This window comes from Numenius arquata, chromosome 8 (genome assembly GCF_964106895.1).
Source record: "Numenius arquata chromosome 8, bNumArq3.hap1.1, whole genome shotgun sequence".
Lineage (NCBI taxonomy): Eukaryota > Metazoa > Chordata > Aves > Charadriiformes > Scolopacidae > Numenius > Numenius arquata.
The window spans coordinates 43,660,960-43,678,448 of NC_133583.1; the positions used below are offsets into that span (position 1 = coordinate 43,660,960).

Sequence of the window (17,489 nt, forward strand, 5' to 3'; positions counted from 1 at the left end):
CATGAAGAATTTTCATTTTGACACTTAACTGAGAAAATACAGAACAAGCACAAACTACAACTAAAAATAATAAAAGTTGACATATACCCAACATCAACTTTGTCTGGGAAGTCCAGAACACCTCCATATATAAAATGCAAGATGACACTCATTTCTGCATGGCTTATGCTGCAAAAAAAAAAAAAAAGAAAAAAAATACAGGTAAAGACATGTCCAGAATAAATCCCACCCCATCACATTTCTCAGCCAAAGGAAGTTGGTCAAAAGGCTGATACATCATCCAGTCATTCTGTGAATGAAAGATAAATGGTCTAATAAAATTAAAGATATTTTCAAAAATACTGCAATGTAAAAGTATCTAAATTGACTGTATTTTGGGTGAATGTTGCTACTCAGTAGTCTTGCTGAAACTTTGTAATACTTTAAATCTTTGAAAATAAGTCATAACCAGACTAATACTAGTAACCAGATTATTTACACTGATAATATGCAGAAAGGATTTTTTTTTTTATCTCCGAGCTCTTTACTAGTAATAAGTCAATTATCAACCAACCACAGTTAAAAACTGTATTATAAAAATTGCTTTTAATTCTTGATTTTAGGAATTATTTAAGCTTTTCCACAATAAAAATAACATTTAATAGTTTTACTACAACACTAAGTAGGAATGTCGCATCTCAAAATATTCAGAAAAAGTCTTTATGCTTTGATTCAGATTAAGAAATATGGAATTTCTACACAGAGTTGTGTTTGCATTCTCGCATCGTCCCAGCACTCTAACAGGGAAAGGCATAGAATGTCTATTTTAAATGGTGGACACGATGTCCTGAACAATACATTATTGTACTTATGTACATCTCGGTATGCACTCTTCAGAACCCCTAAGTGCTGTATACATTAGTATAAACAGAATATAGTCATGCAGATTGAGCTAAGATCCTTTACAGCATTAGACATGTTTAAGCGACAGACAGTGATGACTAAAAACAAAAGGGGGAAAAAAAAAAAAAAAAGGTTGCAACACGCTAAGCAGCAAAATCAACACACTTGTCTCTCTATGAATTAGTACACGATAGCCATAAAATCAGCAAGAGTTTCCCCACAATCTTAACAGCTGTTATCTTAGGCAGAATTTTTATTATTTCAGAATAAGCCATATGTACTTTAAGCGTTTAAAAAGACAGCACAGAAATCGGCACCAAGCAGAAAACTGAACTAGAAAAGGTAAAATAAATAGATATGATTCTTAGTAACAGAAATTATGAGACATTGGCATGAGAATATACTCATATAAAGATTAAATACTTCTCAGGAGAAAGCCTCTACTGAGAAATAGGGATAAAAATTTCTTAGCCATGTAGAAATTACAGGGAGGGAACCATAAATACCAGAGTAATAATTGACACTCAGCCTCTAAAACATACTATGTACAGCACGAAAACTAAGAAATCAATTAAAAGTGTATAGTTTTATAAACTACACAAACTAACTATATAAACTAGCTGCCAAATCAGCAATTGCTCCTGATTTTGCAGCAATATTATACAGACAGAAAACTAAAATTATGAAAACATGAGAAAGTATCACTTGGCCAATCAATTTTATATTAACACAAAGCAATTATACTTTGTAACATTAAGGTACACAGTTCCTTCTGAAGAAAGCTGAGTCAGCCAACATCACGCCTGGACTAAAAAAGCTAACATGTACAAGTATCAGTATTAGTTTGCTTTGAAGGAATATTTAATATATTACAATTGATTTTTTCTGATACTGAAAAGAACTAACCTGGCAGTCCCCAGTTTATCTACACTCTTAAATATTCATCCTACACTGACAGCTCCATTATTTTCAGCTCTCACACAGACAGCCATCATGAACAAGCACATCGGTCAAAATTGTTTTAGCGTATGATGCTGAAATATCATTATTAAACACTATTTAAGAAATGTAATTGTTTATTTGTCTTTCCATTTTAAGTATACTCTTATTATACAAATGGTTATGAAAATAAATTACATTGTTCAGACATTCATAGTACTTTCATGACATGTACAACATGAAGTGAGAGAATAGAATTGTAAAATAAACTGTGAATACTAAAACATACTCTACAAAAAAGGATTAGTACTCTTCTGCTGATGAAAAAGATGTCTTCCCTGAACCATCTGGCAATATTAACAAATACACTACACACGCTATTTCATATTGAAGTCAAAACAGTACTCAGGAAATATATCATGTTGAAGAAAAGTGTCAAGGCAGATTAATCTTCAGTGCTCTATACACAGCACGGTTGTTACATATTTGCAGTGATTTTAAATTGCCTACCTTTGCTTCCAAACGACTTGCAAAGACAACACTTACCCTTGAAGAGTGATGTGCTCTTGGGAGCTTTCAGCCCAACTTCCACTCAGCATAGCAGCAAAGTAACTAGATCTGGCACATAAAATGGCCCTGAGAGAGAAAAAGTAAACATCATTCCACAAGATACAAATATTTATTACGAGACTCTTTGATAACATTGACTTAAATCTTTGCCCTTTATGCATTAAGGTGTCATCTGTATACTGCATGCCTTTGGACACCGTGTTTGGAATTTCAAAATATCCTAAAGAAAAAAACACTATTCTACATTTCTCAGCTAAAGTTTGTTTCTAGTATGACTTTGACATTCACAGAAGAAATTAGTTATCACAAGCATTTTCCTTTTACAGAAAATGACAAATTTATTTCTTCTGTTCTATTTACCAAATAACAGTAAACAACCTTGCTCATACAGCCCCATTTTAACCAAATAATTATATCCTGAATTTCTTAAACTCTTTTTATACTACAAAATGTGTAATTATTACAATGAAGAGAAGGATAAAACTTCTCTTACTTGAAACTGACTGGCCACCTACCAGCACATCAAAAAACTTGATACTAACATGTAATACAACAATATGATGTGTTTCCAGCACTATTTGAGAAGAACTATCAATTACTTCTTTTTAGACTTATTACCCTCGTTTATTTACAAGGCATAACTGGCCATAAATGAGCTAATTTGATTTACTACTACTTCCATCAAAGGCAATAAAGAAACACCAGACCAGTAGTCTGTGTAGCTCAGTGTTTCCACCAGCGTCACAGCCTTCAAAAAGCCAGATGAAATGACCTTTGTAACAGAAACTTCTTAAGGTGGAAGTGAAAGGGCAAAAAGAGAAGACAAGACAGTGGATCAAAAAACTGCTTTATGATTTCAGCTTTCCAGATTTACATCAGTTATAGTGTTAGCCTTTGTGTATCTTATCTGGGCTACTGCAGCCATAGATAATATTCTCATTTATACAGTTTTTTCTTGACACTTACTAAGCTTCCTATTATTTATAGAATTACTTTGTGTCGTGCATTTCCTGTGGCAGAAAAAGCAGTGTCGTATTAGGCATGAGAATCCTTTCTTTTACATGTATTTGTTGGCTCTTAAAAATGTTTCAGAGTGCTCTCATTTTGCGTAGGAAGAAGAATGCTATTTATGGACTCTTTTCTAGTCATTATATATTCTGGAATCTCATCTCTCTCCCCTCCTCCTGCTTCAGAAGTCTCAATACTTTAAATTAGGAACTTCCTGCACATTCGTCCTGTGATTCATCCAGCAGTAATAATAATGAAGTTTTTACAGAACATTTCATATTTCAGTGAAATAATGTCCATATCTAAATGGGTACTACATCTCAGCTTTGAGCATGTGAAGTTCTGAATACCCACAAGACCTTGTTTTTATAAGACACAATAAATACAGTATAATGGAGATATGAAATACACTATCTCCAATTTTGTATTCTCTTCCAAATAAATTTTAGGAATGAGCAGAGCTAGATCAACTGCAAGGGCACAGTTGAAGTGGATATTTCAAAGATTCATTTAAAATAAGACAGCTACTCAGTAGAATATGGACGTATTACCTAAAAATACACTGATAATATTTTAATTAATAAAATACACAGAGATACCAAACAAATATGAAATATATTTATCTGTGCTCTCCTAGTGGCATTGTTTGTGCCACAAGTTTATTGCTGAACAAATTGCTGACTTTATCCGCTCAGAGCTCTGTAAGAAAACAACGCAGCACTGGGAAGATGCAAACTTGGCAGCGCTCTCGGAGCACTACTGCTCACACTGCGAAGTCTATTGGAAGTTCACAGGACTTCATAAGAAAGTACAGAATGATGAGATAAGTGGGTGGGAGAAAGCAGAGACTTAAACTGTCTTCCATTTGAGAACTTAAAAAAAAAAAAACCCACCCTTAAAATAATCAATCATACTGGTGCTTTCATGACAATTATACCCAAAGTTAGATTTCCCTTATTCACTCCTACTGCTCATGTGATGCAATACTAAAGCAAGCAAGCCTTCTGCCTGTTTCAGAACATCCTTCTTTTCTCTATGATTTACTGCTGTATTTTTTGACGCTTAGACTACATACACTGCTCCAGGCAATAAGTGGTCTAAATTAAAGAACCTCTGCTCATAGAATCTTTCTGTTGACTTTCTTTTTGCATTAAAATATATATTTCTCCAAGTTGTGGACCTGAGAACATGACTTCTTCTAGTGTACACCAGAAGAAAAAAATATGCTCAATTACACTACTACTACTGTTAGGTCCTGGTCTGATCGTTGGTCCAGGAGAGGTTCATAATGATTCTGAGGGTGTAATTAAGTAAGTTTCTCACAACAACATTCTGGAAATTTAGTATAGATGCTAATTGTATTATTTAAAAAAAATAAAATAACCTCCCCACACTATTATGACGTATCTTCTGTAAAGACATTTGTCATGTCAGTAATATAACCCCCCCCCCACTGGTTTTGTGTTGAGAAAAAACTAAAAACAGAGGAGGATTTTTATAATCTCTCTGCAATTTATCTACTCAAAGGGAACAAAATACAGGCTGTCTAGTTTGCTATCTCAAGTGCAAACAGACTCATATCAAAGGTACAAGGAGTGGTACTAACACTTTAAGTAGCTTTCCCAAACTACAGAAGTCCAATAAGCCAAAGTTCCTAAATGGTCTTAGACTTTAGATCTAATAAAGGCTGCTGACAATCTTTACATCTACATGACTGAAGTAATGAAAGTAAAAATCACGTTCTGTATGCACAGATTCTGAAGAGCAGAAAAAAAATATAATTACTACTCCAGAAATTTTCTACCTATATGGTAATTTTGTTCAGCATTAATAGCTGAATAGTTTAATAGATTCTTCATTCTCTTCAGAGAGCACAAGTTATTTAAAAAGAGGTTAGCAAAGAAAACCTCTATGGTATTTATACGTAAGTATATAGTCATTGTATGAGTTTACAATGGAAATCTTAGAAGTGCTAAAACCACATCTGTATTCACAATAGTTGCCATTAATGACCTAAATAATTTTCATTGGTATCAAAGCATGGCGACTTCACACATAAGACCTAAAATCTATCAGTTCATAGCTGGTACCAGCACCAGCAATAACTTTCTATAGATACACAGTACCAGCAGCGTTTTATACCGGAAGGATTTTTGTTGAAAAACTTTACAGTAAATACTTATGTACCTGTGAGCTTGAAAATCTTTGCCTTCTATGCGAATATTAATATCTGGACAACAGCACTTCTTGTAGAGCATCATTAAGTCTTCTCCTAACAGAGATGCAGTTTCTAGTTTGCAATTACCTGCAGATGAGAAGAAATAACTATTTTCACTTTGTCCGGTGTAGACTAGACTATTGACAGTGCACAGGCAACTTAAAATACTTGAAAAAGAAGAATCTGACATAATGAAAGTTTTTAATATTGCATATTCAAGCTAGAATTTTCCTTGAAAGATTTTCCAGATCTTGCATTTTACTTCTTGTTTTGACTTACCAGAAATTTGACCAATGCTTCGTATTTGATATCTATATAAGAAGTGCTGCAGTTACTCCTTCATAAAATTATGTAGCCAGTTTCTTTTTTTTTTTTTTTTTTCCTACAAAGACCTGGTACCTCTGCATTAAAGAAAAGTGGACTCTCAAGTTCAGGGTCATGTACTGCTACAAGCTTCTGCCTGAACAGATTTGTTGCTTGATCCTGCCTTACTGGCACAGCTGTAGCAGCCAACACCTCTGGTGTGGATGCAGTTACACATTTCCTTGTGTTACTTATTTTATTCACAGTTGCAGTAGGGAAGATTCTGAAAGATTCCAAAATCCTCACAGAACAACTGGCATAATTTGCTGGTAAAGGAAGGGAATGGAGAGATTCTGCTCTGTGGAAGTCCTCACGTGGTGAGGACTCCTTTGCTGTATTACAGAGAAAAGACAGGATACGATGCCGATGAACGTGCCCGATGCCTGGCAAGCCCTGTCAGATTTATTATGCTACACGTTAGCTGGGAACCGCTCCTGCCAAACTTCTACAGCAATTCTTTTTTTTTTTCCAAAGCGTGAGAGAATGAGGTAGACCATAGCAAAGAATATCCACGTAAGCCATGTTACAACAGCAGCTTTAATCTTTGCCACATTTTTACATCTGTGTATTTTGATAATTATTTAAAAGAAAAAAAGAAAAAACAAAATAAACAAAAGTGTAATTCCAAACCTACCTGCAGGATCATTGTTGCTTTCTGCATCAGTGACTACTTCTGGAATTTCCTCTTCTTTCTGCACAGCTCCACTTGGAGTATTCTGATTAACAGGTGTTCTTTTACCATCTCCAAGACAATTTGCATTTGTTTGAGTGTTCTGAAGAGCAGCAGTGTTGTTTTCTTGTATTAATTTGGGTTCCAATACTTTTTTCATCATAGCCAGCTCATCTTCTTTGAGATTTTTATCAGATGAATATACAAGCCTAGAAGATGACACTAAATTTACTCCTGTAATTTTTAATTCGATCAAAACAAATAAGAAATTACATTGTTCTTGTCTAACAAAGTTCATGACCAGAAAAAAAAAAAAAGAGCTGAACTGTACAGTGCTTAATAATATAAAAACCCTTTTAAAAACAGTATTTCTGGAAAACTTATTTCTGCAATGCTTAAAAAAGCACAAACAAGCATTACAAGTAGAATGTAGTATCAGGTTAAAAAGAACAAAGGCTTCTCTCCCTCACTTTGCTTTTTTAATTAAAGAAACTATAAAGAGCAGACAAAAGTTTATCTACCAGTGAAAGCAGAAAAAGTTGTATCAATAATGATCGATTTATAAATCTTAGTATGACCAAGAAAAGGCATTCGATTTTCCTTTAATATAAGCAAATTTATAAACCCCAAAATGTATAAACCTTGTAACATCAAGTTTACAAGTATAAAGCCATAAGAATGGTATAGAGACATAAATGAATGGTATTAGAGATATAAATTTAATTTCAAAGGAAGTGCTTGAAAGCATGAAAATTTGCAGTTAAGATTACCCAAGAGCTTCACTTTGCTCATACAGTCATTCCTGCTTCCCACTTTCCCATCTGTTTCACCAGCTTATTTTTGGCTCAAGATCTGGAAAGGCTAACAAAGCCTGCAGTCTCTGACTGCGGAGATCTCGTATTTATGGAAAGATACTGCACTCCAGCAACTTAATAAAGCCTTAAAAAGCCAATGTGAACAGATAACATGCTTTATCAGTGGTTTCATACCATATAGATGAAGTTAGCGAAGTTTAACAGAAGAGCTACAGTTACTTTGGGTATAGCAGACATATATGGATCTGCATTTAGTCACCCATTCCATGGCAAAGAGGCTTTATTGTTAATACTGGGAACACAGTAATTTGAGTATGCTACTTGAACACTCTCCTCTAAAGGTGCAGAGAAAACATACAAAGAAATCATCTTCCTTCTAAAGCCTTGTATCTAAGGGACTGAGTTAGGTAAAATTATTTTGTATGTGACACGTCAACAAGAAAGAATGACAACAACCCAAAATGTAGGGAATGGGAATTTAAATACTTTATTAGATTTTGAAAGCAAGGGCCAGGAAAACATGTGATAGAAGTATGAGAAATTCACATTGAAAGAGTAAGATTGGTGGTCCCTCTTTACATGGGTTTTAAAGGTTGTTGTATGTACTTTCAGAACTCCTAAGTTCACTCCTGTGAACTTGGCCTGACCATCCTTTGCTTTTCATATTTACAGTAACTTAACATCCGTGTTTTACAGGTCTATTGCAGCAGGACACAAGAACAGAAATTCAGAGTAGAAACCCACTTAACCTAGAGATTTCCAAATTCCACAGAAGTATTCTGAAGTTTTATCTTCAAGTTGTTGTTCCCAAGAAATGGCACATAAGACAATGGCAGTACTACACAAATCCAATCATTTCCACTTTACCCCCTGATCTTCAGTGGATGTTAAGCAAATACCACAATTACAGAAGTAAACTGGGAACGCATACTAAATGCGAAAAACTACAGGAAGATCCCTAGTAAGGGTTTGTTGAAAGAAAACTGTCATTCGTAACATGTTAGGTTAAATTTGCACTGGAACTTTACTTACCTTTCTGTTGCTGCAGAGCTATTGGATATTCAACATGCAAAGACAGCACAAATTGACTTGGAGGGAGAAAGAAAATTAGCAGCAACAGATACACCCCTTTGCCATAAATTCATTATTTTAATGTTCTTGCTTACTTTCTGCTAGTAACTGAAAAACATATCCATAGGGAATCTGATAAGCTAGGCAATGAGGCAACAACTTCCAGGGAATCCTCAGGGTATTTTCAGATAAACTACGTAAGAAACCTCAGGAATGCAATTCTATTATCACGAGGGCTTAAGTCAATAAAAATGGCACCCTTACCACAACTAGGAACTCTGTAATTAAAACAAGTTGCATGTTGTTAAAACAGAACTAACTGGTTTCTAGATCTGAAAAAGTTATTCTATTTGAAATATTTTTTTTCCTGTAAAAAGTCAAGAAACGTTGATTATCTCAGCTAATGTTTAAAATCCAGTCCTAGATTTATTACTTCCAGAAACTCAGCAGAATATCTGTATATTAGAGTCCTGCTTAATACAGACTGTAAATTTACTGCTTTGAAAGACTCACGGAGGCATCCATTATTCTGCTTCACAGACAACAATAATGTTTTTACTACATCTTTTAGTTTTCCTTTATCTCAGTTAAATCTCATTAGATGTTCTTTCCAGAATGGAAGATTCTGCAGCTCCCTAAAACCCGTTATAAAAAACTTTGTTTGGCAACACCCTTTATTTTATAGGCTCATTTCTAAAGGCAGGGTGAAGTTTTCTAGACTGCCTTCTACAGAGTATCAAATGGTACTTTCCTGCATAAATAAAAGCTAGGGAAGTCTTATCCACAGCAAGAAGCCACAGCTCAGACGTTTTAGTGATAACATAAAACTATCTCTTTAAAACACAGCTGCTGTAAGAAACCAGGACCCTTACTGCAGAATTATGACATGAATAATTTTTACTGTTCCAAATCTCTTGAGTGGGCATCAACGTGACACCTTACTTTAGTAAGTTTAAGTGCAGAAGATGAAAATTCTATAGTTATAAACAACTTCTTTAAATCAGATAGAGGTATCATCAGGAGGTCTTAGAGCTTAACCAGTTTTGAACTGAGTTAAGTATTTACAAGAAAGCAGTTTTCATGGTCACCTGAACAATATAAGACTAAAACAATAAAAATGTTCCAATTCTTCCAACATCCCTAATGATCATCAGGAAAGTGCTAGATTGCACTCACTGTGACTAAACTAAGCTTCCTAGAACACATAAGAAGTATGAAGTTATTTTGTTTTTCTAACAACACACAGCCTACAGAAACATCTCAAAATGCAGTTTGAAAAAAAGCAAGAACATTGTAGGCAGTTTGCAAAGTACTAAGAAAACACTAAGTAGCCCAATCAAACTTACTTTTGTGCATCTAAAGATTTCATTCACAGTTTTGTTTTTAAAGGTGTCCTGAAGTTATACCTCCTCTCATTTCAAATAACTTAGGCTAAATTATTTAGGAAGCTTCTCGGCCTTAGAGCTCTCTTTAAGGCCCGCCTATTTCTATCAGTTGTAGATGCACAACAGTCTTGAAAACCACAGTCTCACCAGAAGAACAATCACGCAATTCTGTTCTCAGAACAACCACAAAGCCAATGCTGACTAGAATCAGTAAGAGGCTTTGATGCTCACTAAAAATATAAAAAACACGATCACAAAAAAATCCCAAGACAATATTTGGATTGAAAAAGAATTTTGAGTTATAAGTTATAAATTTCCTTACTGTGGGCCACAATCACTGTCTGCAAGACTGATGAAATTCCAAACAGAAATGTTGTATGCCACTAATGACCACGGAGACCCCACAAATAAGAAGAGAAGTGAAAAAGGACAAGTTTTATTTTAATGAAATACCATATTTAAAAGCGTAAGGAATCCATTTTGGTTGTTATTTCTGAGAACACCAAAAGCCACTGGAATTAACACCATCATCACCAAGCTTTACTGAAAGCTGTTAGGACAGCCTCCCCTATTGTCCCCAAGTCGTTGTTATTCAAATAAATACATTTAAAAAAAAAAAAAAAATCGCAATGAATTAGGCATCTACCTTTCAAATATTCCCTACAGCAGCTTCCACCTGCTCTTGAGAGTTCTTCACTGACAGCCCGTCTGGAGTTGAGTTGCATGCCAGCTTCTCCTTACCCACCTTCTCCTTAAAAGTTTTACATACATGTACACACACATCATGGATGCCACTAGAGAAGTGCCTTTGAGCACTTACACAGTGTTCTTAGACACCTGCTGTTTAAACAGACAGGATCATGTACATGTTGTTATGGATTTGTTCTGTATATGCCCAGAATTGCAGAGCATTAGTAAGGAGAGTACAAAGCAGGTCTGAACAAAAGCCATTAATACCAGGGGAGAGGATCTTTTTTTCTATCTTTACTTCCCCCCCCCCCCCCCCCCCCATCAGCTAGCAAGACGGACTGATTGTTAAAGTCTATCAGAACATCGGAAACTTCTCCATCACAAATACTATGGATAGCACGAAGCTGTCAGCAGAAAAGTCTGACACACATGAAAAGGGGAAATTCTGCTGTTTGACAGTCCATCAGTTCACCAAGATACCATGGTGACTTTAGAATAGAGGGACAAGTACAGATGCCCAGAACAGAATTCTTACTTGGTAGTGTAGAGGATAATACAATTAATGAAAACAGACAAAAAAGTTGTTTTTCTTTTATTTATAAGTTGTACAGATGCTGCTTGTTGTTTTCAATCGAACTTGGTGTAGCCCATACTAGAACTTCATGCAGAAACCAGATGAGCACTGAAATATCTTCTGTACATGTGTAAAATGCTGTATTATACAGTTTTATTTAAACAAAGCAATGTGCTATCATAATTAAATGCCTCAATAAAACCAAGATCTATTGACTTTTGTAGTAAAGATAACACTGAAAACGTAGGAAGTCTTCAAACCACTCCTTGCCCAAGGTTTTAATGAAAAGAGACAAATTCATTGTTTCTGTGTATGTGGAAAGGAGATAAGGTCACCATTGTTTGGCATGTGTTTAAAGCCTGTTTTCATCAAAAGAAACAAGGCATCATGGTGAAAGCCTTCTTCCCCCAACAGGATATACCATCAAATCTAAACTACAAGCTGCATGTATTATCTTATTTCTCTCCCTCCTACCTTCCTTGCTTAGCAAAACCTAATTATTCTCAATGACTAGCTTAGCTCGTATTTATAACCACAACAAACTAAATTGGTGCTATAGTAACAAACTCAGACCAGAGAGTATGATTGTATGAACAAAAGCCATTACGTTAGAACAACTTAGCTATTCAGAGGAGCAAATTCCTTAATCCCTTAACTTGGGCAATAAACACTTTGTTTCTCAACTTTCTCAGCTTTCACTATTCACTGGAGATAAGCATTTACAGAGCATTTTAACTTCCACAATTTAGGATTTATTGTTTCACAAAGTTTAAGACAGTCACATCAGATTTCCCATGTTGCCCATATTTATAGGGCAGTGTTTGTTAATGCCATTTGTTTGGGAAGGGATGACTTTTTTTCAGCTGCATCACTGATGCCCTTCTCTTGCAATGCAAGGGAAAGAGTAGTTGTTGAGCCACAAAGTGCACCCACGAGTGCGACAGAAAGCCCTTTTTGCAGTTAGCTTGTTTTCAAGTTACACGAATCAGTCACTCGGAGAAGTTCCTTGCATGGTAGGGTACACCACAGCAACAGGCAAGAGCAGTATGAGGAAAAAAAGGATCATATCAGCGTAAACTGTATAACCTGCAAAATTTCAAGAACACGGGAGGCGTGCTATTCTTCTGAAACAGAGTGGCCTGCAACCATAGCCCACTAGAGGGGAATGCAGAAGCCTAGATATTAGTAAGGATAGTATAGATATTAGTAAGCTACCACGCGTAAAGGAATTCAGTGTACACGAGCAGAAGTCACTTTTATTTCCTCCAGAATAGCCAACACCTGACACGGACTATAACAATCTAGCAATCAGTAAGAATAATCTCCCGCACAAGTTGTTTAAAGAAATATTTCCCTTTTTCAGTACTTTGTAATCCAGTGTTACGGAACTGTAACTGGGAATTGTGTTTAAAGAATGAATATTCACAAACAAGTTGTGTTGTATTTGGTGTAACTGCTGTATGAAAACCTCACCTGCAAGAGAAGGTCAAGCTGAAAATAGAGCTAAGCCGTCATCTTCTGTAGTGTCAGTCTGATGTCACGTAATTTTAACAGGTACCCCACCTTCTGGCTTCCCCCCCGCCGCACACAGGAAAGATTCTGACAAACATGAGCAACAATGAGATGGCAAGAGGTGTGACAACTGACAGACAAAACCGGAGCAATGCTATAAGGTATCTGTTGTATTAATACTGGTTGCTACAGCCTAAAATTTATTCTACAAAGGAAAGGTGTGCATAGTTTACAGAAAAAGTTACTATCACCATGCTGTCTAGGAGTTTACCTTCAAGCATGTTTTTGTCCGCACTTAAGCTAGATGTAGCATCCTTCTGCTGCCCGATACAGAACTATACAAACATAGCACGGTCGAAGCTTTGGCTGGTCTACTTTGAATCAACTGCTGGTGCTGCAAATTAACCCCCGTGGCAGTAAGCATCACAATGACTATTGTATTCCTTTGTATTTGATCTGTATTTATTGCTTTTTAACTGGATCTGACTGTCATTAGGTCCTTCTCTGACCTTCTTTAAATAAGGTCCCTTTAATACAAATATCAGAAGACAATAGCAACTATATTTTTATTTCTCAAGCTGCATGGTTCCTATTTCCTAAAGCTATACTTACTAAAGGGTAAAAGCAGTTTGCCTCTCAAAAGGCGAGATATTAACGATCTAATGATCTGTGACAGACTACTGTCCTTCAGGGATGCTAAGCTGCTCGCTTCTTGAGGCAGACTGCAGAACCCTGCTTGAGCAGTCATCTCCTCCCATTGACATACTTGCAATCATTGATCCCTTCCAGTTGTGTTACGAAGAGTGACAGAAGGCTGTTGGAGGGCACAGTCAATGCTACATTAGCGACACTGGGCAAAAATGTAGGTTGAATGATGTCTGCAGTAGGATGCTGCACTTCCTGCTGCCCAGCAGTTTCTCGCTGGTGTCCCCAGACAGTTCAAGCACAGGGAGGGAAACAAAGCAGTGCTCCGTCGCTCATCTATTTCATGCTGAAGCTAGGCAGAAAGATCAGCACAAAGTTCACCGTGTCCTCCATCCTGCTCAAAATATGCTCAGAAGTTTGGCAAGAGGAGCTGCACAGCCTTCAGCACACAAGTGACACGTAGCCTACATGTCTCCCGATTAAGGGAGACAGAGGCCCAAAGGAAGTACGTCTCACTGAGATGCATCCCAGACACAGCTTGTGAGAAAAAAAAAGATCCCTAAATCCCCAAGGAAAAGATCACTTTTACTTGGGAAGCTAAAATAAAAGCTGAACACAAACAGGAAAAGGGATGAGATTTTGTTAGAGCTTTGATGGACTCTTCAATACTGCACTAGTATTCCACTTCTGTTCTACAGAGAAACAGTATTTATAAGCAGAAAACTTAAAACTTTTGTAGAAGACTACAACTTTCTCTTGGCAGCTCAACTACAGGTCTCTGTTATGACTCATTGTGGGGATTCATGTGCTCCAGGAACTAAGCCACCTTTCAGGCAACTTCAAGCTGTAATTTAAGGCTCTGTTTTGGATTTTTGAAGATCTAGTTCATTTGCATCTTAATCATAAGAAACCACTGAGATTCAACAGCTACTGATATTAGCAGAAGTCATCAGTCCAATAACAAAATTACGTTCTTTTCAACAAAAGCTGTTTCCTTTCCTTGATCCGAAGCAGTTCAATGTGGTCAAACTCCAGTGCATTCTGTGACACACATTTTCACAAAATATGCTATCCGAGAGGATTCAAAAGCTGAAGTACTAAACAGCACTGAAGATTAAGCTAAGAAAAACCAACCATCTTGCAAAATACACTTCATACATAGCTTAGAATATACGGGGAGGTTCATCTGAAGAATCTAAACTCACATTGAAAAGATAAAAGGTTTATAATTAGATGAGCTGGTTTAAGTGTGTTTTTCAGTACCATGCTTTTTGGAGAACATGCAGGACCCTAGGGATCATTACTTGCCTTCCAGCAAACGCAGACAAAATTGAAAGCAAGTATCAGTAAATTTTAGGCTTATTAAGTGCTTACATTAGGAAAACAAAGGAATGATATAACAGGACATAAATAAGGAGGTTATTCCCAGTAATTATTTCCCAGTTCCAAATTAAAATTATTTCGAATTTTTAAACTTTGCATTATCATGCTTCTGCATGAAAGTCTTCCGTGCCACCACCTACATGAATGTGAAGCTAATTAATGAAATGGAAGTAATAATGGAGCTAAGAAAAAGGCAGGACAGAAACCATGCTGCTTTGTTTCTTACCACTTGTTTTGCTAATGCTCCTGCCAGACTTTGACACCAACCTAACAAATGCCTGTTTATCAGCCTCTTCCACTGCAACGATACCATGTTTTAGATATTACCCTCAGTTCAAGATGTTTTCTTTCATGCTTATGATAACTTTAGTACTCTGAATACATATTTTTAGCCATCTGCTGCCTTATTTACAGATTTAAGGAGCGATTGAGTGAAACCAACAGGGAGAGGTCAGCCTAGGTTATATTTTAGGCACCAAGCTTTAGAACTGCAACACCTTCCCCTTCCTCTTGCCAACGCTCTCAAGACCTTGCCAGTGCAGACATTTTCTAGGCACATCCTGAATTCATCCGAAATCCCAGAGTGCCTATTGCTCTGCTCCTGTGTGGGCCCCAAAGCGCCGATCGGCTCTAACATCAGCCCTGTTTCATAGAAGGTAGGTGGCACCACCATGGCTTTGCCAGAGAAAAGCAAACGCTGCTCAGTTCTTTGAAAGAAGGATTACAGGCTCCTAGAGGCAAGGAGGACTGCGAGGTCTGGTGGTGGCACCAGGCAACACCCCTGATGTACTCACCCAAGGTTTGGAGCAAGACAAGTGAGATGCCAGATTCGTGCTAATGGCTGGCAAAGGGAAACACGGCAGCCCTCGCACCAGTCCCCGGGGAGCAGCCAGCCCACACGCCGCACTGATGGGGCGGCACACCTCACACAGGGATCCCAGTTCCACGGGAAAGCCGTGCTTTATTTGGCCCAGGCTGCGGATCAGCAGGACGTCAGCGATGACCATGCTTTATGCCTCCTCCTGATGCACCTTCATCTAACTTGAAGTCCTCCTCGGCTTCCATATCCCTAACTTTTACTTTTTAACATGATGCTAGAGTCGTTTTTCTTTGCTGTTGTTCATTAGATAATGTTGTTTTACGAGGGTATTAGTAGACACGGACAATTTTCAAGGCTACGTTCACGATTTTTGCTGCGTTTTCTCTTGTTCTGGTACAAGGCCCTTACATCCCATAAAAACTACGCTACGCTGGAGAGTTTCCCCGCGTGTCGTCGGCAGCAGAGGAAAATAAGCGAGTTAGAGCAAAGTCCTCTGCAAGCGCCGCGGGAAGGCTGCGAAGACACGGCTAGAAGGGGGAAAGCTTTAAAACAGGTGTTACTACCTCGGGAAAAAGAAGAGGCGGGACACCGGAGGGGGAGTGCTACGGACGGTGCCCGCCGCTCCGCCGCCCCCGCCGCGCACTCACCGCAGGAAGCGCCGGAACTCGGCGGGTCCCACGCCGTCCAGCCGCAGCACCCCGCGGGGCGGCAGCCCCCAGCCCAGCCCGCCGAAGAGCCGGGGCGCCCGCGCCAGCAGCACCGCCCGGTGCGCCCGCAGCGTCGCCTCGCCCAGGCGGATGGTCACGTCGGAGCGCGTCCCCTCCGCCAGCAGCCTGCGGGAACGCACCGTTACCGGCGTTACCCCTCGCGCGGAGCCGCCCCCCGGCCCGGCGGCCGCCCCCCGCCTACCTGCCGAGGTCCTGCCGGAGCTGCTCGGCCAGCGCCTCCTTCAGCTGCTGCCGCTCCACCGCCGCCGGGCCGGGGCCCTTCGGCGCGGCGCCGCCACCGTAGCGCCCCATGTGCCGGCAGCCGCTTCGCTCCGCGCCCGGCGCGGCGGCAGAAACGCGGGGCGGGGACCGACGGACAGTCCCTCAGCGACGGCGCCGAAGGGGCGGCCCGCCGGATTCACGAAAACAAGCGGGACGGCGCTCGTCGCCGCGGGCGGCCGCTGCCTTCCCGCCAACGCCAGCGGCGCCGGGAGCCAGGGAGCCCCGCGGCGGGGGCTGCGGCGCCTGCCCCGCTCCTTCTCGGGGCGCGCGTCTAGCAGCGGCCTCCGCCAATGAGGGCCGGCGGCGCTCCGCCTGGCCCCGCCCTTCCCGGCGGGACCCCCCGCGGCCGGGGCGGTACCTCCCTGCGGGGGGCGGGGCGGGGCTCGGCGGGAGGGCGGGGCCGGCCCCGCCGAGGCCCGGCGGCCGCGGGGCGCGCGCCCCCTGCCGGCCGCGCGCCGCCCCGGCCCAGCCCCCGTGTCGGCGGCCCGGCCCCTCGTAAAGGCCCGTCGCTCCCCGCCTCCCTTTCCGAAAAGACCCCAGCCTTCGACTGTCGCCTGCTACGTGCCCACCCGCGGGACTTCGCACAGAGAGCAGGAGCCGGAGCTCCGGTGGGCAACTCCGCGTGGGCTGGTGGCCAGCAGGCCCCAGGCAGAGGGTGCTCCTCAGGTAAAACCGTACTCCCCAGCGATATCTTGAAAACCGTCCTTGAAAGGCGGCTACCAGCCACGGACGATGGAAAAGGCAATATCAATTCCATTATCACAATTCTGAGGGGACCCTTCCTCACATTTTATGAACTGCGGGCACGGAAGCAGAGTGCCAGCCACGAGCTAATTTTCCCATTCCAGGCCCCCCTGGATCCTCCTCCTTGTGAGGATTGCCCGGAGTGAGATGTCAGCTGGGGCTGCACCAAGGACCTGTGCCAGAGACCACGGGTCGAAAGAGAGGACACACA

At 40.0% G+C, this 17,489-nt stretch overlaps 1 protein-coding gene across 1 annotated transcript in view; it reads right to left on the bottom strand.

Annotated features, from left to right (window-relative positions):
- Positions 1–16,564, bottom strand: part of BTBD8 (BTB domain containing 8) — a 35,860-nt gene extending 19,296 nt beyond the window's left edge. Inside the window, exons 1-6 of the mRNA XM_074152188.1 lie at positions 16,455–16,564; positions 16,193–16,378; positions 6,615–6,859; positions 5,587–5,704; positions 2,368–2,457; positions 88–168 (exon numbers count right to left, since the gene is read on the bottom strand). Of these exons, the coding sequence (XP_074008289.1) occupies positions 88–168; positions 2,368–2,457; positions 5,587–5,704; positions 6,615–6,859; positions 16,193–16,378; positions 16,455–16,564 (830 nt within the window). The remainder of the gene's footprint in view (positions 1–87; positions 169–2,367; positions 2,458–5,586; positions 5,705–6,614; positions 6,860–16,192; positions 16,379–16,454) is intronic.
- Positions 16,565–17,489: the final 925 nt, after the last annotated feature.